The 25233-nt window shown below is 39.8% G+C and overlaps 4 protein-coding genes across 6 annotated transcripts; 2 read left to right on the top strand and 2 right to left on the bottom strand.

Moving 5' to 3' along the window:
* Positions 1 to 263: 263 nt before the first annotated feature.
* LOC110055314 (prefoldin subunit 2-like) lies at positions 264 to 3191 on the bottom strand. The gene is made up of 3 exons (XM_020761695.2): positions 3004 to 3191; positions 2225 to 2348; positions 264 to 1395 (listed from the first exon to the last, which is right to left on the bottom strand). Exons 1-3 carry the CDS (start codon positions 3171 to 3173, stop codon positions 1219 to 1221), a joined length of 471 nt encoding a protein of 156 aa, XP_020617354.1. The 5' UTR covers positions 3174 to 3191; the 3' UTR covers positions 264 to 1218.
* An 18-nt stretch (positions 3192 to 3209) lies between these two features.
* On the top strand, positions 3210 to 25064 carry LOC110041425 (uncharacterized). Of its 3 annotated transcripts, XM_089294829.1 has the most exons (3): positions 3211 to 3308; positions 4585 to 4653; positions 23499 to 25064. In XM_089294829.1, exon 3 carries the CDS (start codon positions 23501 to 23503, stop codon positions 24257 to 24259), a length of 759 nt encoding a protein of 252 aa, XP_089150955.1. In that variant the 5' UTR covers positions 3211 to 3308; positions 4585 to 4653; positions 23499 to 23500; the 3' UTR covers positions 24260 to 25064. The 3 variants fall into 3 exon arrangements, with proteins under 3 accessions (XP_089150956.1, XP_089150955.1, XP_020602364.1); XM_089294830.1 differs by lacking the exon at positions 4585 to 4653 and having other exon boundaries at positions 3210 to 3308; XM_020746705.2 differs by lacking the exons at positions 3211 to 3308; positions 4585 to 4653 and adding an exon at positions 20884 to 21239.
* On the bottom strand, positions 4187 to 11271 carry LOC110041423 (uncharacterized). Its single transcript, XM_020746701.2, has 9 exons — positions 11101 to 11271; positions 10851 to 10935; positions 10102 to 10394; positions 9294 to 9531; positions 8723 to 8823; positions 6487 to 7636; positions 4881 to 4992; positions 4524 to 4632; positions 4187 to 4360 (listed from the first exon to the last, which is right to left on the bottom strand). The coding sequence occupies exons 1-9, from the start codon at positions 11115 to 11117 to the stop codon at positions 4273 to 4275; spliced, it is 2193 nt and encodes a 730-aa protein (XP_020602360.2). The 5' UTR covers positions 11118 to 11271; the 3' UTR covers positions 4187 to 4272.
* LOC110041463 (uncharacterized) lies at positions 11399 to 20752 on the top strand. The gene is made up of 2 exons (XM_020746746.2): positions 11399 to 13253; positions 19852 to 20752. The coding sequence occupies exons 1-2, from the start codon at positions 12946 to 12948 to the stop codon at positions 20168 to 20170; spliced, it is 627 nt and encodes a 208-aa protein (XP_020602405.2). The 5' UTR covers positions 11399 to 12945; the 3' UTR covers positions 20171 to 20752.
* Positions 25065 to 25233: the final 169 nt, after the last annotated feature.

Raw genomic sequence — 25233 nt, forward strand, 5'->3', positions numbered from 1 at the left:
TGTGTTTGGTATTAGCTACGTGTATATTCTAAGTACTTTATTGAACATTGAAAAAAGTGCTTAATATAATTATAATTTGCAAATGCTTATCCAAAAAGACCTGTAGCCTAAGAGTCACTGTATCATCGCTGAGTTTCTTTGTGTTATCACGTTTTGCTATAATTATACTTGATATGAAACACAATATTGGTGAATACATTATCCTTAATTCTGACCTCAAGGATCTAATTCATGTAATGTAAATAGTTTTCAAGAGATCAACATCTTTTTACAACATTTATTCAGAATTCAGAGTATTGATATTTTATTGCATTGTTCTCCTGTCTACATCACATTATCTTATTTGCCTGTTATCAAAAGCAGCTGAGTGCTAACCTGTCATCAGGCATTCTTTTTTTCGGCGAAAGGGGGTGAGAAAAAAGGGAAAAAAACCTGATCGCATGGTAGCCTGGTGCAAAACCTTATGGCATGAAAGCAGTTTGTTTTGCATTAAATTGACTTTGTGAATGAACTAATTTTGCAAAGAGAACTTTGAATTGGGCTTTCATGTTTACGACAAAGCTATCCAAATATGAAGTAAATTATAGCTTCTGGAATCTGGACTTAAGAAAATAATTAATAAAAGTGACTGTACATCAAAGACTTTCTTGAAAGTAAATAACTTTCTAAATGAACAAATGCCCTGCTGTCTACGGGTTGTATCGCTGTATCTCTCTCTCTATCTATGTGAGTGTTTTTGCTCATTTCTACTGTGTGTCTGTGTTTTCAATTGTGGGGGGAAGGGGGTATTTGGGGATTGTAACAAATTGATGTTCCAATTAGGGTTTTCTATGGAGGGGGTAGTTGAAGATTACTAGCTTTGGTTACCCTCTCCCCCTAGGTAATGCTAAGTAAAAACTCCAAACCTTTCAAAACAACCACCGCAAAACAAACCAGTGAAAACTACAAGATCCAAGCCTTCAAAATTATCAATCTCCAAATTCTCCTTACTACTCTTTCATTGTCCTTGTTGGAGAATTTTATCATGAATGAATGGAAGTGCAACGTTCCACTTGGTGATCAGTTGTCAATAGTCTTGATGTTATAAGAACCTGCAAGCTGATCAACAACTCGGTAAAGGTTGAAGACTCCAATGTAATGCTGCCAATACAGCTTTGATGTGCACAATTCTTGATAAATAATGTTCATGACACATAAAAAGATGAGCAGTTCACTATCCTATGAACTGTCCTGAGCTACAAGGACCCCGGAAGTCTTGTCTGATGTCTGCACAGAGTCCTCTGGTGGACTTTCTTTGTCTCCTTTTACGTGGATATTGTGTTTATCTTTAAATGCTGTAAGTTCTTGTTCCTTTGCTGTTAGTGTATCTTTTAACTTGCTGATTAGGCCTGAAATCTGGTGATGTATGGCAAACAAACATTAGGTGTAAACACTTGTTAGTGGGGTGGAAGCACTCTTGAAAATCCATGGGGAAGAATGCAAAACAAGTGAGCAGGCAAGTGTGACTGTGAATGTGACATAGTGCCAGCATTGGAATATGAGCGGAAGGAGAGACTCTTTTCGCTTGTCTTCTGATACCTGCGCTACAAGTGGCCTTGCATGTCAAGCTTCCATACTTGCAACTGCTCCCTTGTGTTGCGTTCTTTGCATTTTTGCCCACGGCATTTCGAACCAAGGAGACTGCTTGCAGTCTAACTTGTTAGGGAAACCAATACAAACTACACTCTTTCAAAAACACAGCTCTAAAATGTTCAGTGTAAGAGGCTGCCTCAATGTTTGTATTGTCTTGGAATTACTTTTTGTTTCCCATCTGTTGCTGAGTTGAATGAACATTCAGTTTGAATTGAACTGACAATATTCTAGAAATTGCTGTACTCTGCAGTCTGGTTCCCCACAGGCTGACAAAATATGCTGTGTATGCGTTGATAACACCCTGGTTAGCAGTAAAAGGCACTCTGGCCAGCCAGATTAGCAAAACAGTTGGCCTAATTATATGTAGCACTACAGTTTCTCTCAGAATGGTAATGCTGGTAGCGCTCATTTGTAGGCTAGGGTACCACTATAATATTTGTGTTCTTTTGATGCAATATTTATTGTTTAAATGATAGTTATTCTTAGAAATTGGACCAAATTATGCAAACTTCTAACTACATAATAATATAACATAATATGACTTAACTCATGAAAATGATAAGCTTACTATAGCACCTGTTGAGTTACTTACCTGATCTTTGTTATTTTCTAGCGCGGGAAGAACATCTTTGACTGTTCTCTCAACCAGTACTCCGCCAATCATCCGGAAGCATCGTCTTTCAGGCTCCACACCTTTCAAGGCCTCAATTACAATTCTACAGTCAGGGAAGAGTTTGGTGTTATTGTGACATGAGAAACTCGGGCCTTCACATATTAAATCAATTTTACAAATTTGACAAATTATGAAAAAAGACACCTTGCTCTACACTAGTCACTGGAGCCTCTTCCTCCCACTCCTTCCCCCACCTCGGGAAAACAATTATTGACTTAAATACAAATACCCCATCCTCTCAGGCAAGGCAAATACCCTATGTTTTCGTGGGGTGGAGAGGTGGGGGCTTCTAGTGACAGGGGCCTATCGAGGTGAAGGGATGAATATTTGAGACGGAGTTGTACGTTGCGAGTTGTTGATGGGATTGATCTTGATATGGAACAAGAATTTTCATCAGCAGCAACATTGAAAACTTTTTTTTTAGTATTCGTAAATCTTTGGTTCAGATTTAACATTCTACAATAGAGTTAGTTTGGACATCATGTAAGTCCCTGCTGCTTGACGAAGCTGTTACCAAGATGCTGCCACTGATCTACAATAGCAGAGATTTAACAACCCCTATACACTCGCAATGGGACGACACGAAAGGCAGAACGAACTAAATCGTACTTTCAATTTCAGTGACACGCTCAAACAGGCACTCCCGATTGATCGATGTCTGTCAGTTTATGACACCCGTTCTAAAAATCCCTTCTTACCCGTGCTCATTGACTTCCATCTCCAGCTCTCCTATTTTCCCCATAATACTCCTGTACTCCTGCCTCATTTGATTAAACTGCATTATAATTTGCTCGTGGTCTAACCCTCCTTTGGACTTCTTCTTTCCCGCTGCCGCCATGATGAAGTCCGTTCTCTCCCAGTAGGTCATGCGGGCTTGCTACCAGTGCCAGACTTCTCGCACATAAGACACTTGATGCTAGACAATGTGCTAGACTCCCTTCGTCTTTCACGTTACAGATCTTGGAAAAAATTCCGGCCTCAGATACCTTATAATACCGTTCAGGTATGTATAGTAGCAGACTGGGAAGGAAAAAACATTTGAAGCCCCGCCTGACATTCCAAAGTTGTGCATAGTAGAGTAGGGGATTTTATTATTTTAGCCCACCTCAAAAAGTATTAAAATTGCATGTGGAGGTGAAAGGGGTACAAATGTGGTATTCAAATCTCCCTCCCGGAAAAAAAGGCAGACAGACAAGCTTCTCCCATAAAAAGACGCATGTAAACAATATTTTAAACCACAGCGCGTGATGAATTACATAACCCCTTCTCTCAAATGGCTACAACTTTTCAACCCCAATCCTGGCAAATCAACATTGTGTAGTTCCAGAATTTATCAATACCCACCGTAAGGAAGGTCAGTGGAAATTCCGGGGGGGGGGGGGGGGGGGAGAAGGCAGTTTTCATAAGCCAAAATTTTTAATGAAAAGTATGAAGCTAAACTGGAATTTCTAGGGGTTAGGAGGGTTCAAAATAAAAATAAAAATTTCCGTGGGATGGGTACTGATGTAACATTTTAAACTAACATCATGTTGGAGGGAAATGTGATGATAATTGAGACAATGCAACAACATGGTGATGTTAATCCTCAATAATTAATGAACTTTGAAGGAAAAATCTTCATGCAACAAGCCAACATAATTATCATGGCACTGAGTTTAATTTCACTCCTCTCAAACATTTTGTCCTCTTCACTCCATACTCTCTTATTCTGGGTCCTAATATAAAAAAATGTGAGTGCCACATTCCAATAAATGCTTATTGGTCCACAAGGTTGAGTGTTAATTGGGTGATCCCAGTATTTACATGAGGAAATAATATAATTATAATAATTATAGTAGCTATCTTACATGTGGCAAAAGAAACAGACAGGGCTTCATTGAATTACAGAATGTAAAAATAATTTATTTATTGTACATTATAATAAATAATTTATTAATAACTTATTATTACATCATTTTGAAAACTATTCAATAATTCAAAGCTGTAACATCTGTTCTTGGGTTCTGTGGATTTGGCTGGCCTGCAACTTGTTGATTCAAGATGTAGTCGATTTGTCTGTGAAACAAATAGATTAGAGCAAGTTATTTTCTTATTAGATTGAGACTATTACTTTACTGTTTATTCAATTTTTTTAACCTGCTAAGAGGAAGTTTAGAAGACATTCAGGAAGATTAGTAACATATAAAATGTCAGACTGATTTGTATGATCAAAACTCACTGAAGTTGTTCTCTATAAGTTCTTGCTTGTTGTCGTAACATCTTTAACATTTCATCATCAGAGAATTCATCATCTGAGCTTCCATTTTGAGTAATATCTTCTTCTGGACCTAAAGACGAGCCAATACAGGGTTAGTACTATTTCTTGGGTTACAAATTTAGGGACTCTTCAAGAACATTCCAGGACACAGTGTGCTGTTGAAGAAAATATTTTGATCTTTTTCAATTTTTTCCGTCGAGGTGCATGCGAACCCTCCCATTACTACTACTCAGCATACAACCAGACACGACTCAGTTCTCACACAATGAATAACAATGAATTTCAAATTTTTTGCACAAGTTCATTTCCTGTTCTCACCATGGGCTCTGTAATGAGGTTCTTGAGGTTGTAGTGGTCCTTGACTGTCACTGCTTCCAGTCAAACTGCTGCTAGATGACTGAGGGGTAGAGAACAGTCGTTCTGAGACAACCTTGAAATGACAAAAAAAAAAGGTCAGAAATGGAAAAATATGAATGTCTGTGGGATGCTGCAACCTTCCTGGAGTGTTTTCAAAATACAATAATGTACTATTAAACCCATTGCCGCCTGTGCTGCTTGTAACCCCCCATGATGAGCATTAGCCTTTGTTCCACTTCTGATGTCATCACCTTCGACCAAAATTGGCATCACTTATACCCAAGTTATGCAGGAGGAAAAGATCTTTCCAATGATACCCAGATAAGAGTGATTGGGTCAATTGAGCCTGAAATATGCACAAAAATTCTTAAAAATTAGAGTGAAAGATTCCCTCAACTACACTTGGCTACTCTATGGTAAAAATGTCCCATCTCGATGATGCTTTCTCGGGAATTCTTCAACTGGAAGCAAGCCTTGTAGAAGGTCAACAACTGCAGCAAAAAGATAGGAAAAGGAGATAAAGGAAAGGCCAAAAAAACTATCTAGAAATTTTTATTTCTGTGCATGTCCAAGCAAAAATGACACTAAAACGTGGTGCTAGTAGAAAGGAAGGAATGCTGTATTGTTGCAAATGCCTTTCTGATTAAATTGGAGCTAATTTAGCTCATCCAGGCCAAAAATGTCCAAAATGTCCAAAAATGCATCTTTGTCAAAAAGCTCCAGGTGTCAATGGGCTAACAATTAGATTATGAGCCTGAGATTTCTATGGCATGAATCAAATATAGAAATCAAGAGCGAATAATCTAATTGTTTCTAGTCATTCAAAACTTTATGTAAATCCTCTTTACAGACACTTCAAAAGTGGACAGAAGGGGCTGCCACCAGTTTATGAACAAGCCCACGTGGCTAGGCTACTCACTATCAACAACAGAATAGATAGTGAGTTGCGTAGCCAATCAGAGAATGAAATTTGAGATAGAACACTAGTAGATTTATACTACTGATAATAATTATTTTTATTCTCATCACTGATTGTCAAACATCTTTTTTAAGTTAGCACTACACTAAGACAATATTTCCTGGCTAATCAGGCCCAGGTTGCTAGGTGGATAATGCTTTCCACAGGATAAATCACAATCTAGCAGATAGCGTGGTTTGTTTTGTCAGCACCTATCCACTGGATAGTGATTTATCCTGCAGGGGTTTCATTAGGGTTATCAGCGGAAGGGCAGCTGGTTTTCACAGGTGGGCAAAACTTTTTGAACTGAACTTCTTTGTAAGAAAAACTTTCCTCTAGATGATCAAAGTAGGCTGGCAAAATTGTTCTCACAGCCAGTCAGTTTGCTCAGTGCCCAGCCCTTAATAAAACCCCTGTATTCCTGTGGATAGCAATATCCAGCCTTTGAACAACTGGGGCCAAGGAGATAAGATGAGGATGGAAAGGGTGAAGGTAAAAGAGAAGAAAACAGTAACTCATAGTACTGTTCCTTCTCCTTCCTACTCCCTGATTGGAGTCTGACTGGATGCTAAACCGGTTTCTTGGGCTATATACATAATTTTTCATCACCTCTCCAATAACACCAGCCAACACATCACTGGCTGTAGGCTCCTGGTTTGATTCCCTTTTTGGTTTTGGCTTTCTTTTCCAAACTTCTTTTCTTCTTAGCTCATCTCTTTCAGAATCTGTTGGCCCAGCAGTAATCCTGTGCTCTTTTTCTTTAGTTCCATTTCTTTTCCTTGGAAGGTCCTCAAACTGTGCTTTGTCAGGAGTTTCTCTAGTTGTTTTTCTTTTTGGTTTCTGGACCCTGTCAATATCTCTCTCTGTGACATCCAGTTTCTCTAGCATTGATTCAACTACTGGAGAGCTCAGAGGTAATTCTACTGTTTGATCAGACCTCGCCTTTTCAATAAGAGTTCTTTGATGAGGGCACGGTAAAATATCACATGAAAGATGCATATGAGATGGTACATTGGCAGATTTAAATTGGTCCTGTTCTATGACTAGTGGACGGATTTGCCCTGAAATTTCTGTCCCTTTTGTGGTGAGAGCAGGGGATGGTTCTAGGCCTGTTGTAAGTACTTGAGGTGATGTTCCTACATCCAGCTGGGAAAATGGACTGCTAGAAGCAGGCTCTTGTGGTTGAGAGATGCCTAATTGAGATGGAACCATCAGAGAGGAGGTCCCCTGGAGGCCAGGCATAACTGCCATAGTAGTGGTGTAGGTCGTTTGAGTCCTTGCTGACAAACTAGCTGACCCATCTGGTACTACAGGTATCGCTGAAGGAACTAATACTTGTGATTCTGGTCTCTGATGTGCAAAGTCCACCTGTGATGAGGAAAGTGGGGCTGAGGTGGGTGGCAGAATTCCCACTCCACCAGATAAACTGTGTGGGTGTAATTTTGCTCCAGTGGGTACAATTTGAGGTCGTGAAGACCCTACTGAGAGGGTGCCCTTAGCTGGGCCCCACTTTGCTACCTGTTCTTGAGCTCTTTCCATTTTTCTTGCCAACCTCCACTGATACAAAATATCTTCCTCAGGGGGAGGGGTAGGACGAGGTTGACGTTGCATCCGTTGATGGTCCTTAAATTGCCTGGGTGCTATTGATGAGGGTTGCTGAGGTGATGCCTCTCTTAGAGCCCTCTGTTCAAGAGGACCCTGTTTCACTCTTCTTACTGGTCTGTGAACCTCACTTGACGAAGTGTCCAAAGTGCTCTCACTGCAATGTAGAGGTAGTTACAAACAGTAAACTTCTTGTTAACTCAGAAACCATTAGTTACCATTCTAAATTAGGCAGTTGGAGTACATTTAGCTCCATGTCTCACACCAGCGCTTTAGATCTCCCTTCTAGGTAGACACAACTATAGTGGAATTTTAATATATAAATAATGACATGCCAAGCAACTGGAAAAAAGCATTTGTTTTGTACTGTATTGATGGTATGTAATGTTTGTGTAATTTGTTTTGTATCTAACTATGGAATATTTGTGTGACAGACACTGAAATCCTGCAATAACAAATTTATGGGAAAATAACCAAAATTGTTATATTGCAGTTTGTGTAAAAACATTACTTTGCGGTAAAAATTTAACTGTTACTGTGTTGTGTTGCACTTTGAGTGGTTGGTTTATGTTATGTTTATTACAGCATTTCAGGGGTTTCATTAAGGGCTTGCCATGAGGATGATTTTGCTCGCCTGGTTTGATCTTCTAGTGGAAAAAGTGAAGCCTTGGAGCTGACTGGCTCATAGCTGCCGGAGCTTATCCCAGTTTCTGTAGCATGAAGCGGCTAGGAGTATTTCTACTCCCCCCTGGACAGGATGGTAGTCCATCGCAGGGTTACCCTCAGCATTAAGTTTGCCGGTACCCATTTATACTCCTGGGTGGAGAGAGGCACTACGAGAGTTAAGTGTCTTGCCCAAGAACACAACACAGTGTCCCCAGCCAGGGCTTGAACCCGGACAACTCGATCTGGGGACGAGCACACTAACCATGAGGCCACTGCGCCTCCTCTAGTGGAAAGTTTTTCTTATAGAGAAGTTCAGTTTAAAAAGTTTTGCCACCTGTGAAAACCAGTTATGCTCTTGCTGAAAATGTTAATGAAACCCCTGGCATTTACTTGACTATCATGACAGGATTACATGTAAAGATTTTACAAATTAAAATGTCCAATCAGGTGTGGTGAATTTTCACAAGCCCAAGACTTCATTGCCTGTCTGATGGACCGGAGGGAACTTTGAGCCAGTTCATAACCACATGCTTAATGTGCTTTTTTGTCAAAATATACGGACTGTAGTCAGTCAAACCTTTTTTCAAGCAGTGCCTTGGCTCTTTGTTGTAGTTCAGCAGTTTTTGTGTCCAAACCATCAAAAGAGGACATTGAAGGAGATGAAGTGCTTTTGGTTTTCTGAAATTATTAATAACATTTATTTATTAACATATTAAGATGACTGTGGCTATACATAATTCAGGCTAAGTTAAACTCAAGACTACCATTGGCCAGTGGATTCCCTCTCTTGATGTGAGGTAGCCAAATGGTTTTGCAGGAGGTCCCATGAGTTTACAACTCTCATGTTGTTTGAAGTTTCAGCTTCATCTGAATGCTTTGCTCTCAAAGGACTTTGCTCTGGTTATGTAGACTGACACAGTAAGTATTTGGCCATCCTCTCTCATTTAAGACTTCAGTGTGACATTACCTGATGGTTGCTGTTCACAGGGTTGTCATGGTTACCCTCTACATTCAGCATGTAACACCTGGCTCCACCAACCTTACAGACACCTTCCCCATGCCCAGCCATCATTGTTGAGGTAAATGACAGATTGACATGACAATCATACACGTAACCTGTAAACGATGATCTGTGAAGATACACTTACTGATGTTGGAGATGTCGGTGTCTTTCCCCTCCTGAACATGCTTCTCCTCAGTTTTGGTGACAGACTTGGCCGTGGGGAAGGCAGCTGCTGGTCAGGGGGGGTTCCGTCTTTAGGTGTTGAGCTACTGGGAGGAGATGGAGATAACCACCAGAATTCTCCTACTTTACCACTGTCAAAATATGTATGGTCACGTTCTTGACGACTGGATGGTGGGGCATTACGGAAACGATCTATGTACCTGCGGCAAATCACAATACAATAATTTTTCATGATGAGGGAAATAAACATCATCTTCTATCAGTAGTAGAGTGGCTTACATTTTTAGGACTGGCTATTTAGCTTCCACCCTAATGACTAGTCAAAGCAGCAATCAGTTTTCACTGGCTGTGCTGTAACAGACATTCAGACTACACTGTCTGTGGCTAAACTCCCACTAAAACTTTTGAAATGTATGTGTCAGACTCTGCCCGTTAGACCTCCTCCAGATCGAACTCTCTGCCCCTGAGTTTCCTAGGATGCACATTTCCAAGTGCTACTCAGAAGCCAAACTGGCTACAAGCAGCTACTGTCAATGACAATGTTTCTCTCAAAAGTACATGTACAGATTATGATTTGGCATCTACCTTCAAAAGTGTTACAACCCAATTTACAGTAATGACGACTTTCTTAAAGACTTCAGGGTTGTAGGTAGCCCTAGCATGAGGGCCAAAGAAATTTTTTTCTCGCTCCAAGCTCAGCAGCTTTTGTAGCTCAGCAGCTTTTGTAGCTCAGCTTGTGGGTAAGTCAAAGAGTAATACAGAGAGCCTACCTGGCTAAAGTGGAGTCAGGATGTGCACGTAAAGGAAAATCTCTTCCTTCACTAGAAGGAGTCTTTGATATCTCTGTACCATCACTGTCTGCTTCAGGTGTAGATACCAATGCTCTCTCAGTGCTTGGCCAGGACTCGTCAAACTTGGATGAGGAAGAATGGTCAGGGTCTATGGTTCCATTTTCTCTTGTAGGTATTTCATGTATCTTGATGTGATTGGTGTGTTGAAGGAATTTTTCATCAGCTGGGCTTTTCATGTGACCTTCCTTTTTGTGGTCAGGACTAAGGCAAATCTAAAAGGAATGTTTGATCTCCAGTAAACTCAGTTAATATGTACACTCAGTTAGATACCAGAGTTTTTCTTTTTGTCTTTTTTTCTTTACTTCATGGTAAAGGATGGGAAAGTTATAAAACGAGACTGCTTGTGCTAAATAGTACTTGAGTACTTGGGTCTTTGGAGTATCCAGCGTCTGAACGTAATACTGTTTTGTGTTGGGAGCCCAGGCACCAGTAGTCAGTCACCAAGTTTGAACACAGCCTCACTATATGATAACAATTGCGCTTTACATGCGAAGAAGTAAGTTTTAAGATAACTAAGCTGACGACGGCTCAATAAATCTACATCGTCTACATTTCTGCTTATATTTAGCTGAAAAAAATTTTCAGCTACGTACATCATCACTCATATGTACCGCGGGTCGACAGGTTAGCGCGCCCATGATCCTTTGAAAAGATTTTTATAGACTTACCTTTCTCTCGGCTTCAGACAACTCTCTTTGCATTGATGGATAGTAAAATGACTTTGGTAAGGGATCAACTTCGAATGGATCACCCCTGCAGTTATAAACACAACAGAAAAGAATTTCAATACGACTCCAAAATTTTACCCTCCTAGCAGAGTAGCTTCGATCTTTCCTGGATATCGAAGCGGCTATGTCCGCAGGGTAGCAAAATTCATAAACAACAGCAAATTTGATTTCGATGAGCTTTTATACTGACGATTTCCGAACTTCCATTACTGATTATCGGTGCTGAGAAGAAATTTCAAAACTTCGAAGTTTATAGAAAGGTTTTCGTGAGATTTCCGAATTGGACAGTAAGAGGGAATCAGTTTGTTTTCCAGTGCAGTACTTGCCGCCATGTTTTGAATTTCTCAACTCCAGTCTCTCACTAAGCCCTTTCATGAAAGCGAGACTCGCTGAGTGTGTAGACATGTTTGTCCCTTGTACAAATATTTGTGAAAGAATTTCGTCTATAAATAGAGTTATGACAACTTTGCCAAGGTCAGCAAAAACTATTCGTGACATTCCAGAGGAAATTCAGTTAAAATTAAGTGCTGCACATGATCAAGTCAATTTAGAACTCAAAACCCTTTTGTTCCAGATCAGAGTTTTCATGGAGTTTTTCGGCCCAAACACTTGCAAGTTGGACTGCTAAAAATAACTCTCCGCAGACACAAGTCTGAACTCGTTGTCACGCACACATGCACTGGTGGTATTTTCATTACTTCGTAGAGTATTTTTCGTATCTGCATTGTTTATAAAGTTTGCAACAAGTTGAAACCTGCCCGGAGAGGAAATAATTATATTTTCCGTGTACACGCACATGTACTGTTAATGATACCACAGATGATGTCAAAACATTTTCCTTTTAAATTGAACTTTAACTGCTCAGATTTGAATTTCAGCCTTTTTGTGTTATATTGCAGGATTCTTTTCTATCGAACATAATTATTTCTTGATAGAAGAAGTCGACAAGCGTTGTTTTGAAATAGCATACCGTGACTCGCTTCAGACATGCACCCCACACGTAATGTAAACAACATTGTCAATAGTCTGTTACTTCAAAAATATTATTTACCTTCCCAAAGAAAACATCTCTAGGAAGTACGAAGCTTTCAAGAACTTGAGTACTTTGACAAAATATCCTAAGTGTTTTTGGTTTTAATCCTCCTTTCTAGTTTGTCCTTTGATCGTCCACGCGAAAAAAAATGCCCATCGATTTTAAATTAACATTTCATTGAATGACGACGCATTGCAGCTTGTACAGTGCCAAAATAAATGCAAGACCGGTCTTGCTTTAAATTGTTCACTCGATTTTCAAGGACACTAAAGTACAAACAGACCAGCTGTCGTATTTTCCCGCCAAGTTTTATTTCCGCTGGAAGCTCATCCTCGCCGGAGACACCATTCAAACATGTTTAAAGTGCAGTTTTGGTTTGAAACACGAAGGGAGAAGTCCCAGGGATTAGTCCCTACGGCAATTCCCTTACAGCAAGGGACTGACCACATTTTGGGTCAGCTGCGATTAGATTGGGTAGTCAACACAGTGGGACTTGTCCCAGGGACTAATTTCGGAGACTTGTCCCCCCGTATGTTCCCTGGTGTGCTGACCTTAATCGTTATGAGTACAGCAAAAGAGTGAAAGTGAAGTGAACTGTACAAAAGCGTGGGACAACATGTTTCTCACGCTTGAGAGCCGATTGAAATTGAGATAACAAATCATGCACAGTGTTTCACTTTTCAACAGAATCAAATCACCTTTTTATTCGGATTAAAGACATGACGTAAATTTGTTCACATCTTCATTATTTACATTGTAAATTTTTAAGTACATTTATAAGGAAGGGTCGAGAACACGTTCAAGCTTGCCCAGGCGTAACGCATAATAAGCAGTATACCGGCTGATGACGTAGTGACGTACACTTTCATTTTGGCGCGGTTATAGACACTCATGAATTTTAAAGTCTATAAAAACCCGTATCAAGGGTAAATTCGACATAGCGAGGAAACGTTTCGATCCAGAGGAGGTTCGATATCCTTAAGCCACATCAAACGTTTTTCGATGAATCCAGGAGCTAGCAAAGCTAGAAAATGTCTCTTTGGGCGTCCAGACCATCAACAACTAGAGAGCGATTTACAGAGAGAGTTAAATAAGGATGCTCGAGAGATGAACGAAAAATATGACTTTGATTTTCAGGAAGGAAAACCGTTAAAAGGAACGAAATACGAATGGGTTGAAGTTAATGAGCCTCCGAAGGAGAACGAGGGGCAACCGAAAAGCAGTGGTGTCACTGAAACGGGAGACAAGGAAATAACTAGGAAGAACCCGGTCGAAGAACAATTACAGGATCATAAAACGCCATCAAAGAAACTCCAGTGATTCGCATATTGACGAAGGATTAGTTGCTGCTTGCAAAATCCCAAGACTAGTGCCGAAATCACGCGAAATTTTCCGGCTTCGAGGTGTTTATCAAATCACTGGTTACCGAGATGTCAAAATTTGGACACCGGTGACCTCGCCATGGTGAAGATATCCAACCTGTAGGCAGCAACGGATACATGTGAATATCATACATTTGATTGCTTTTTAATTTTGTGATTATTCACGTAAGGAAACTTAAGTGAGTCCTCGTGACTTTAATTTATACCCGGGGTTTATTTTATTTATTTTTATGTGTGGAGCTGTGAGCGACAAATACAGAAAATAGCCATGATGATGCTAGAGCGAAGTAGGATCCAAACCTTTGCCGATGTATTAATTCCTTTCAGTTTCGTAAAGAGTGTAAAGACCCCGTGACAGCAGGGATGAACTTTGATTTGCATACTTGTACAAAATATAGGAACACATTATGAGATTATAGACTGGACTTTTAACTGTAAATATGTACAGCAATTATGTCTTTAGACAAGATGGGCTCCTGTATGGTTCAGTAAATACAAAGCGGAAGCTAACATTTGTCTTTATATCTCGTTTTTATTGTAGAAATTAACTTGAGTTATCTGTGGTCCATTGTGTCAAGGTGTTAATTTTTTGAAGGAGTCATTAAGATGTTATCATTTGCGTTTTCACCTTCGCATTTTTGGCCGTACGTGAATAACCAGAGAGAGCTCCCACGCGGAAATGTGGCAAAAAAAAGTCTTGTTATTTTTCCTATCTTAGCTCTCTTTAAGCGCCCTTATAGTAAAACGGTTACTCTGGGGTGGTAAGATATTATAAGCGGATTTATACCACTGAATGCCTCTATGTTTTTCCTGTCAAAAATATTTAGTCACGCTATCCGTCACGCTATCCGTCACGCTATCCGTCACGCGACGAACGAGGAGACTTGGAAACTAAGCTGGGCGCACGCATAGTCGCGCGTCTTGCATTGTACGCAGTTGGAGGAATTGATCAAAGATTCTTTTTCAAATGTGTTATCTCTAGTAAAAGTTTCATTTAAATCGCTACGATCAGTTGCAACTTTCAAAGACTCAGGGTACTTTCTCTCTTTTGCTTTTCATCTTGAGGTATCCTGCGACGATGGGTTACAGTCAAAACAGCTCAAGCGTTCCTGCCAAGGGTGAATGAATGAGTTCATTATAGGAAATTTGATTTCGTTACTCGTTTCAATAGTCCGTTATTCAAGTGAAGAGTAGAAAATTCAAAACAAGACTCGATCCAATACTTGAATTTTGATTCGATTAATGAACTTTATTTTAAACAAACCTTTTTAAAAACAGTTAGGTATCTTGACGCAAACCTACCTTTTCTGCCCCTTCCATAAAACTTGCTTCGATGTCAGCCATCTTTGATATCATTCCCGCCACTACGGGAGAAGTCCTGGTGCTCAGCATTCCAAATATGGTATAAGCGTATTGTTCATTAATCCAATCAAAACTCGAATATTGGATCGAGAGCGTTTTCCATTGGCCGTCGATAAAACCAGGAACATGGAACATGGAACATTCCGGAATATCCCGGAACATCGAACAATTATCATAATTACGCGAAAACTATGTAAAATTTAATTTTAAAAAATCAAATCAAGCAAAAATAAACTGGTATCAGCTCGGAAAATAAAAACAAAACAAAAACATAAAAAAAGGAAAAATGAAAGAAAAGTGAAAGTGACTGCAATGAGTGAAGGCTAGCAACTAAGAAGAGTAATCAATTCCTTCCAGTCGTTCACCGTCAGTTTAATTACGTGACTGTCCTTTATTCCCAGATTTCGTTCTTCACAGAAAGGTGGTGGCGTTCGAACTCCTTAATCAGACCTAAAAGTATGGGTACACGAGTGTGATTTCTTTATTCAATTCATTGCGTCAATACAAAGATATGGGTATACACGATTTCTCATGAAAAAATAGTTTCTCCATGAGATAGAAATAGAAACTCTTCGGCATCGAGTTTCTTGTCTAAACTAGTTTGGACTGCTCGACCTCTGATAACAGTGTAAACAAATACAAACACAAAATTTAAAAACATTTGGCGACACGCGCGCTGTCTTGCGGGGTTGCTGGTCAAAACTTTATTGTCTCTAGAAATATTTGTTACAGGTGTTGGCGATCTGAAATTGAATTTTAAGTGTCGCCAACAGTTCGAATGCATCTCCTTGAAAATGTTTGTCCAGCACAAGTTAATTCTTAATTAATTAAAAATACTTTTACTGCAGGCTATAATCTGTTCATCGCTGGTTCAACTTCACGTGCAGATCGTTATCTGACATTCGATCAAACTTAGTTTTGTATCGAGCCATTCGAACACCACCAAAGTAAACCAGACATGCGCAAACCGCGCGTGAACGCGTTGCTCTATAAATCTTTGATTACCACTAGTTTATTAATGATAACTTCCTTGTTACTCGGGCTTCCGGAAAGGCCGAGTCTGCACTTAGTGGGTCATAGTGCCAGGCGTTCCTGGCGGAGCGGCGCGAAAACTAGGGATGATAAATAGCAACATGAAGATTGAATAGGGACAAAACTATGAATACTGACTTAACAAGCAACTGTATGATGCACAGACAAACACCTCAGATGTTGAAGAATTCAGGGATCAAAAAAGGAGACGCAATGAATTACCTGGCATTCATCGTCAGAATCGTCCATGTCTGTGTTGAAAAACAGAGTGCTGAAAAGCGACGTGACGCAATTGGCGGGAAAGGAGAGGAGCCTGCACTCATTGTGGTCAGGTGAATGAATACCCAACGCTCCCTACCCCTCTGTTACCGACTCCCCTATCCCCAATAATATCTTCTCATATTTCAAGCTGATACCAGTTTATTTTTGTTTATTTTAGTTTTAAAAATTTAATTTTACATATTTTTCGCATAATTATGATAATTATTCGATGTTCCGGGATGTTCCGGAATGTTCATGTTCCGGGTTTTATCGACGGCCTTTTCCATTTACCAAAAAATTCCGGAAATTCCGGTTGGGATGTAAATGAACAAGACTGTTTGGTTCGTTCCATTGGAAATTTTCCGGAATAAACGGAATTCCTGAAAAGGTAGTCCCGTTTTCCCGGTGAAACTTCCCAATGGAAAATTTGTGTTCCATTTACAGATTTCTCGTCTTAATATCACAAGTTCCATGCCTTTCGCGGTCTTTTAAGGCGGGGGTTAACATGAAGGCCATATTTTTGCTGGGTATTATGGTTTGAATGTAAATATCTCGTTCACGTTTCAAGCAGTGAAAAATCTCTCTGCTCATATCACATAGCTACGTTTTGGGCTGTTTTGTAAATTTTTTGGTGATTTTTGGGTATATTTGGGGATAAATAGTTTTTCTCAAAGGATTAGTAAAATTTATGGAAATAGGAAATTTTGAAGATTTGATGTTGTTTTAAAATTAGAATTTGAAGTTAGAAATTGGTAGACGTACACCAAACAGTTCCCACCAACCCGGGGTGCCCTTTTGGGGGCAATCAACTGTCTGGTGGTGTTCCAAACCCCTTTTTATCCTTTCAATCCCTCTTTAAACTTCCTAAAATTTCACTTAAATTCATGTGTACCCTCGCCTTAAGCGGCCAGGCTTCCCTCGGCTCCCTCGTGTTTCAACAAAAATGGCGGCTTTTCAGGGTCAGTTTTCTGGAAGCTTTTTGCAAACAAACTTTCAGGGCTACTACTAGTACTCTGCCTGCCACGTGAGTCTTCCAAATGACTGCCGTTGTGGCACTCTTCCTGTAGCTTGGACGACTCTACACAGACCTTTCATTGTGCCTCATGTCATTCGAAAATGACTTTAAAACTCATCGAGTGAATATCCTGGCAACGCGTGTTCAAAATAGCCTTCAGTTCGTTGCAAATTCCGTCTCATGAACGTCGAGGCCGCTGAAAAGATATCTACTGCATCATCTTCTGAATTAATCAAACTTTCTTCCTCTATAGAGACTTCTAACATTTCGCGCAAAAACAAGATCTGATGGGCCTCATTGGCCTCCATTTTGAATATTCGCGGGAGATTCAGAGAAGTGGCAGAGAGGGGCCTGTGAACGAATGGGACTTGTGACAAATGGAACGCGCTTTTCCCAAACGGAAATTCCCAATAGAAATTTTCCGAAGAGTTTTGTAAATGTAAAACGCCCCGAGTCTTGTCTTGAATTTTCTACTCTTCAATTTTAAGGACGGACTATTGAAATGAGTAATGAAATCAAATTTCCGATAAAATGAACTCATTCATTCACCCTTGGCGGGAACGCTTGAGCTGTTTTGACTGTAAATGCCTCATGTTTTTGTGACCGGCATAAATCAATAAATCTACGGTATCTACGTTTTTTATATTTAACTGACAAAAAATTTTCGGCTACATGTACCATCACTCATATGTACCGGGATCGAGAGGTTAGCGCGCCCATGATCTTTTGAAAAGATTTATTTCCTGAAGAACACGCTGTTGTCTTAGACTTACCTTTCTGTCGGCTTCAGACAACTCTCATTGCATTGATGGATAGTAAAATGACTTTGGTAAGGGATCAACTTCGAATGGGTCATCCCTACAGTTATAAACGGAACAGAAAAGAATTTTAATACAACTGCAAAATTCTACCCTTCTAGTAGAGCCGCTTCGATCTTTCCTGGATAGAGAAGAGGCTCTGCCAGCAGGGTAGCGAAATTCATGAACAACAGCAAATTTGATTTCCATGAGCTTTTATACTTCACGATTTTATAGAAAGGTTTTCGCGAGATTTCCGCCTTGGATTCTATGAAGAAACCAGTTTGTTTTTCAGTGCAGTACTTGCCGCCATGTTTTGAATCTCTCAACTTTATTCTCTTACTGAGTTATTTCATAAAAGCGAGGCTCGCCGAGTCTGCATTCTTGCCCTTGAAATTTACTCTTGTACAAATATTTGTGAAAGGATTTCGGCTATAAAGAGAGCTATAAAAACTTTGCCAAGATCAGCAAAAACTATCCGTCAACCCTAGACGAAATTCAGCTAAAATTCCGGGTGCTAGACATGGTCTAATCAACTTAGGACTCAAAACCCATTTGTTCTAGATCAGAGTTTTTATGGAGTTAAATAATTAATTTTTCGGCCCAAAACTTGCAAGCTGGACTGCTGAAAATAACTCTCAGACACAAGTCTGAACTCGTTTTCACGCACACATGCACTGGTGGTATTTTTATTACTTCGTAGAATATTTTCCATATCTGCATTGTTTACGGAGTTGTCAATAAGTTGAAACCTGCCCAAAGAGGAAATAATTATATTTTCCGTGTACACGTGCATGTACTGTTAATGATACCACAGATGATGTCAAAACATTTTCTCTTTTAAATCGAATTTTAACTGCTCTGATTTGAATTTCAGCCTTTCTTGTGTTATATTGCAGGATTTTTGTCCATGGAACATAATATTATTTCTTGATAGAAAAAGTCGACAAGCGTTGTTTTGAAATAGCATACCGTGACTCGCTTCAGACGTACACCCCACACATAATGTAAACAACATTGTCAATAGTCTGTTACTTTAATATTATTTACCTGCCTAAAGACAACATCTCTATGAAGTGCGAAGCTTTCAAGAACTTGAGTACTTTGACAAAATATCCTAAGTGTTTTTGGTTTTAATCCTCCTCTCTGGTTTGTCCTTTGATCGTCCACGCGAAAAAAATGTCCATCGATTTTAAATTAACATTTCATTGAATGACGACGCATTGCAGCTTGTACAGTGCCAAAACAAATGCAAGACTGGTCTTACTTTAAATTGTTCACTCAATTCTCAATTACAAACAGACCAGCTGTCGTATTTTCCCGCCAAGTTTTATTTCCGCTGGAAGCTCGTCCTCGCCGGAGATACCATTCAAATATGTTCAAAGTGCAGTTTTGGTTTGAAACACGAAGGGAGAAGTCCCAGGGATTAGTCCCTACGGCAATTCCCTTACAGCAAGGGACTGACCAAATTTTGGGTCAGCTGTGATTAGATTGGGTAGTCAACACAGTGGGACTTGTCCCAGGGACTTGTTACAGGGAGTAATTTCGGGGACTTGTCCCTCCCCCCCCCCCCCCCGTATGTTCCCTGGTGCATGCCGACCTTAAATCCTTATGAGTACAGCAAAAGAGTGAAAGTGAAGTGAACTGTACAAAAGCGTGGGACAACATTGTTTCTCACCCTTGAGAGCCGATTGAAATTGACATAACAAATCATCCACGGTGTTTCACTTTTCAACAGATTCAAATCCCCTTTTTTTTCGGATCAAAGACATGACGTGAATTTGCGAGAGTCACATCTTCATTATTTATATTGTAACTTATTAGGCACATTTATAACGAAGGGTCGAGAACACGTTCAAGCTTGTCCAGGCGTAATGCATAATAAGCAGTGTATACCGGCTGATGACGTAGTGACGTAACACCTTCATTTTGGCGCGTTTATACACATTCTTATGCACTTTTAAGTCTATAAAAACCCGTATCCAGGGTAAATTCGACATAACGAGGAAACTTTTCGACCCAGAGGAGGTTCGATACCCTTAAACTACGTCAAACGTTTTTCGATGGATCCAGGAGCGAGCAAAGCTAGAAAATGTCTGTTTGGGCGTCCAGACCATCAACAACTAGAGAGTGATTTACAGAGAGAGAGAAATAAGGATACCCAAGAGATGAACGAAAAATATGACTTCGATTTTCAGGAAGGAAAACCGTTAAAAGGAACTAAATACGAATGGGTTGAAGTAAATGAGCCTCCGAAAGAGAGTGAGGAGCAACCGAAAAGCAGTGGTGTCAGTGAAACGGGAAACAAGGAAATAACTAGGAAGAACCCGGTCGAAGAACAATTACAGGATCATAAAACGCCATCAAAGAAACTCTAATGATTCGTACATTGACGAGGAATTAATTGCTGCTCACAAAACCTCAAGACTGGTGCCGAAATCACGCGAAAGTTTCCGACTTCGAGGTGTTTACCAAATCACCGGTTTCCGAGATGTCAAAATTTATGCACCCGTGACCTCGTCGTGGTGAAGATATTCAACCTGTAGGCAGCAACGGATGTATGTGAATATCATACATTGCTTTTTAATTTTGTGATTATTCACTCAACGAAACTTTAGTGACTCCTCGTAACTTTAATTCATACCCGGGGTTTATTTTATTTATTTTTATGTGTGGAGCTGTGAGCGACAAATAAGTGCCAAAGCAAAGCAGGAGCGGAACCTTCGCTGATTTATTAACTCCTTTCAGTTTCTGTAAAGAGTGTCAAGACCCCGTGACGGCATGGAAGAACTTTGATTTGCATACTTGTACAAAATATAGGAACACATTATGAGATTATAGACTGAACTGTTAACTGTAAATATGTACAGCAATTTAACACGTCTTGAGTCTAGATGGGCTCCAGGTTGAGCTTAATATTTGTCTTATCTTGTAGAAATTAAATTGAGTCATCAGTGGTCGATTGTGTCAAGGTGTTAATTATTTTTTGAAGAAATCATCAAGATGTTATCATTTTCCTCTTCCGGCTATCGCAGTTGATTTTTTGCCGTAATAAAACATCATTTATTATTGCATCGCGAATGACCAGAGTTCCCAAGCGGAAATGGGGCAAAAAATATACTGTTCTGTTTCCTATCTTAACTCTCTTTAAGTGCCCTTACAGTAAAGGGCTACTCTGGGGTGATAATACATTGAAAGCGGATTTATTCCACTGAAAGCGCGAATGATTTTAATTTCCTGTCAAAAATATTTAGTCACGCCAGTAGTAGTCACGCTATTCGTCACGCGACGAACGAGGAGACTTGGAGACTAAGCCTAACGCGCGCATCAGTCGCGTGTCCTGCATTGTACGCAGTTTGAAGAATTGATCAAAGCTTCTTTTTCGGAAGCGTAATCTCAAGTTTTCTTTAAATCGCTACGCTCAGTTGCAGCTGTCAAGGACTCAAGGTACTTTCTTTCTTTTGCTTTTGATCTTGAGGTATCCTTGGGTTGAATGCCTCATGGTTTTTGTGATCAAGCTTTAATTAAATAAGTTATGTAAGACTTTAGACCCACGCTGATGGATTAAATATCTCATTTGTACGAGTGAATTCTAACAGAGATCCCACTAGTGGCTTTATTCTCAATAAAGGTATATGCAGAGGAATGCCACTGGCTAAGGTTTTTCCCTGGCGTGGACTCCCTGGATATGTTGGGCAAGGTTTATGGAATCTCACCCCTGGGAAAGAGAAGAGGATTTAGCAAATCGAACACATATTTCGATGATCAACTTGAAAAATAGTTTCCATGTTGCAGTGCATCTGTTCAGTAACAAATCAGAGATAATGTCAAAATGTGGCATGGACAAAAAAGTGGAATGCAAGCCAAAATAGGTGATCTGATGGTCATAACACATTTTGATGTCTTCTCTGATCTGTCACTGAACAGACCATGGCAACATGGATTCTATCTGTTGTATAAAATAAAGAAACAAACAAGTGTAACGACGTCATCTATACGTCTGTCCTCTGATAGACTATAGGTAAGAACCAATCAATTATCAGAGGTGGTGGAGTGTTTTGAAACATGAAGGGGGGGGGGGGGGGGCTCATCATTAAGCTAAGTGCATTCCTATACTTGTATTTTCCAAAATGTCTTGAGTTGTTCGTCTGCACAAAGAAACTTCTTTGCGATGTCAACAGTGTTCAATGTGTCTGTAATGGACTTAAGACAATGCCGCAGGAGGCAGTTGTTTAAATGATCTTTCTTCGTGGTCTTCATGGTGCTTCTAAAATAGGGTTTTAGTCGTTGTAGGGCAGAAAATGTGCACTTGGGTGTCACTGATGCCACAGGTAATGACAAATACAGTCTTTACAGTTTGTGAACCTCTCCTAGGATTGTTTTGGTGACAGGAGGTTTGTTGAGAGCTTCGCTAGTAGTCCTTATATTTGTAACCTGACATACTTCGGGCAGATCATGAAACAGAATATTTTGTCAAACAAATTTTATACCGCTGCATTAGCGATATTTTCTGCACTAAAACGTGGGGGGCTGAGCCCTCCAAATTTTTGTTTTAGGGAGTTACAGCCCCCCCCCCCAGCCCCCCTGCTCTACCCACTATGTAATTTGATATACTATATATTAATCTATCATTGACTATCACTCTTACCCAATGAGCATGCACAAATGTCCTCTGTCACTGAAAAAAAGGGGAATTGTTTGGGAATGAAAATTGCAACTAAGGGACTTGATTAAATTTACATGGTTACCTTTCACTTAAAGAGAAACAAGACTGCAGGACAGTTTTGCATATTATCTGGCTTGTCTATTTTATGGGGAAAGCTGGTGAGATGTGCATTATTAAGTAGGTAAAGGCAAAGTTATAGGTTACATTTATGACTTTCGCAGGTATCATCTTTCAATGCAATATCACTCTCAGCCTCTGTGCATTTTTGACCAAAGACCAACCTGTAATGGTGGTATTTGTGGAGGGGGGAGGAGTTGAGTTATATGTTAGGATGTTTTTGGAGGGGATGGAGGCTGCTTGATAATGGTAATCAAATTTAAAAACTTTTTGTTGGCGTATTTTGGGAAACCTCCTCATGGACCATGGATTAGCCCCTGTTGGTGGAATTACAAACCCTTTCATACAACAAATTCCTATCTGCCTATGCACCCCGCAAGTTACCATGGAGACCTTTATTTCACATAAATTAAACTCGAGTAGGTTTTTTGAGTAGTTTTCTGATGTCTTCCTTTATCTAAATCAGTCAAGTCTTTTTTATTTACAGATTTGGCATCTTTTGCTCAATATTCAGAGGAAAATAAAAATAGCAGTCTTCCTCTATGGTCAATCTTTGCAGATTGATTATCTTATTGAACAAATAAACACTTGTTGAGAAGGGGTGTATAATTTCTTGAGTGTGGTTTAGGCTCAAAAATGCTCTTAAGTTTGACATACAATGCCTAAATATTGATAGCTTTTTGGGTCTTGTAAAATTGTTTCCTGACATATGACTGTCCCAAGTAACTGAGTACTAGGGTTCTACACCTACCTTTCAGGGGTTAAATTTCATGCTTTTGTACTGCTTTATTAGGGTGCTTTAATCTTTTCAGAGCAAATTTGATATCTTAGGTGTATTATACCAGAAATTGAAAAAAAAAAAAGACAGTTTGTGTCTAAATTTTAATCGATTTATTTACCGTTTTCTTGATTTTTTATGTCAGAAATGATGAAAAACTGGGCAGTTATAACAGGTGCAGGGACAGGAATTGGTGCGGCCTTGGCCAAGGAGTTGTCTTCTCATAATTTGCACATACTTGCTGTAGGACGCAGGCTTCAGCGTTTACTGGAAACCCAACAGTATGCCCCTGACAACATTCATCCGCTTGCTGTTGACATAGCAACCACTGAAGGTCAGAGGGAAATACTGGATTTTATACCAGAGAGTGACGCAGTAAAATATTTGGTACAGAATGCTGCAGTGGGAGTTCCATCGCGACTCCAGGATATTCAACGCGATGAATTTGAATATGCATTTGCAGTAAATGTTACCGCACCACTCATGTTAGCTAAAGGGTTTTTTGCAAGGCTTAACAGCAACCATGGACGGATAATTCACTTAGGGACGGGGGTTGCCTCAACGCCGCAGCTTGGTACAATCACTTATGGCATCACCAAGATGGCCTTTCAAAGACTTTACCAGCAACTTTTGGTTGAATTTGAGGGATCGCAAGTTAAAATTGCCGAAGTTCTCCCCGGAGTGGTTGACACTGAAGGCTTGTGGGAACACATCAAGTTAGCCAAAGAACATCAGTTGCCTCATGTGTCGTACTTTGCCAAAGTTGAAAAGGAAGGAAAAATTTTCAGCACAGAACTTGCAGCTAAGTTTTTGAAATTTGTGTTAGTGGACACAGCAGATGAAGAATTCTCCAACGTGTGGAACATCCATGATAGCAAACACTGGCAACATTGGAAAATGATTTAATTAGTGATTTTGATGCAGACAGCTATGCATTGCAAAATTACTGTGTTTTCACAACAGTTCCTAACTTGGGAATGGTACCATGGAGGAAAAAACTCTTAAAACTAAGGAGACACCACATGTCAAAGGTAAAATGTACTGTAGTTCACTATTAATACTAGAAAAGAGTGGTAGACATTGTCCAGAGCAGGAGTGCAGCGTTAGTGTTTAATTAACAGTGTTTTGGGAGATATGGGAGGCAAACTGAATGAGATAAATAGATAGAAAATTAAAAGTTAGTGCACTTGACCTCCGATTGAGTGGTCAAGGTCAAGCCCTGGCTGGGGACTTTGTGTTGTGTTCTTGGGCAAGACACTTAATTCTCTCAGTGCCTCTCTCCGCCCAGGTGTATGAATGGGTACTGGTGAATTTAATGTTGGGGGTAACCCTGCAGTGAACTAGCATGTCCCATCTAGTGGGGAGTAGGATACTCCTAGTCATGCAGGTGAAAATGGAGATAAGTGCTGGCCTGATGGGCCTCTGTGCTTGTATTCAGACTTTATATAATGTGACTGTCACAGAGTTTTTCTTGGTGATTTATCATCTTTGAGTACTAGAAAATTCTGCCATCTCGTCACCCAAGCACTGGTGAACTGAAACCATTTTGTGCAAAATTTTTGTTAAAATTGAGTGTAAATTTTCAGTGAAAAATACTGTCTGGAAGATTACCACTTACCAAACAGTCTCAATGTGTACTTCACTGTCTTATGTTTTGCATGACAATGTATTTTGATTTTAAATAAAGGGACAAATGCACACTTTTTGGTGATATCAGTCTGCCACTAAATTCACAGCATTTTTGTTTCTTTAATTTCTTCATGAAATTCATTGTTTTGCATAAGTCTAGCATCAAAATGTGCAAATTGGGCTGGCACTGAAACAATGAATGGCGTATTATTATTCAAGTTCCAGCTAGGCAAGCTATGGGGCAAGTTACA

This window comes from Orbicella faveolata, unplaced genomic scaffold (genome assembly GCF_042242905.1).
Source record: "Orbicella faveolata isolate gen_17 unplaced genomic scaffold, um_ofav_v1 contig_25, whole genome shotgun sequence".
NCBI classification, from domain to species: domain Eukaryota; kingdom Metazoa; phylum Cnidaria; class Anthozoa; order Scleractinia; family Merulinidae; genus Orbicella; species Orbicella faveolata.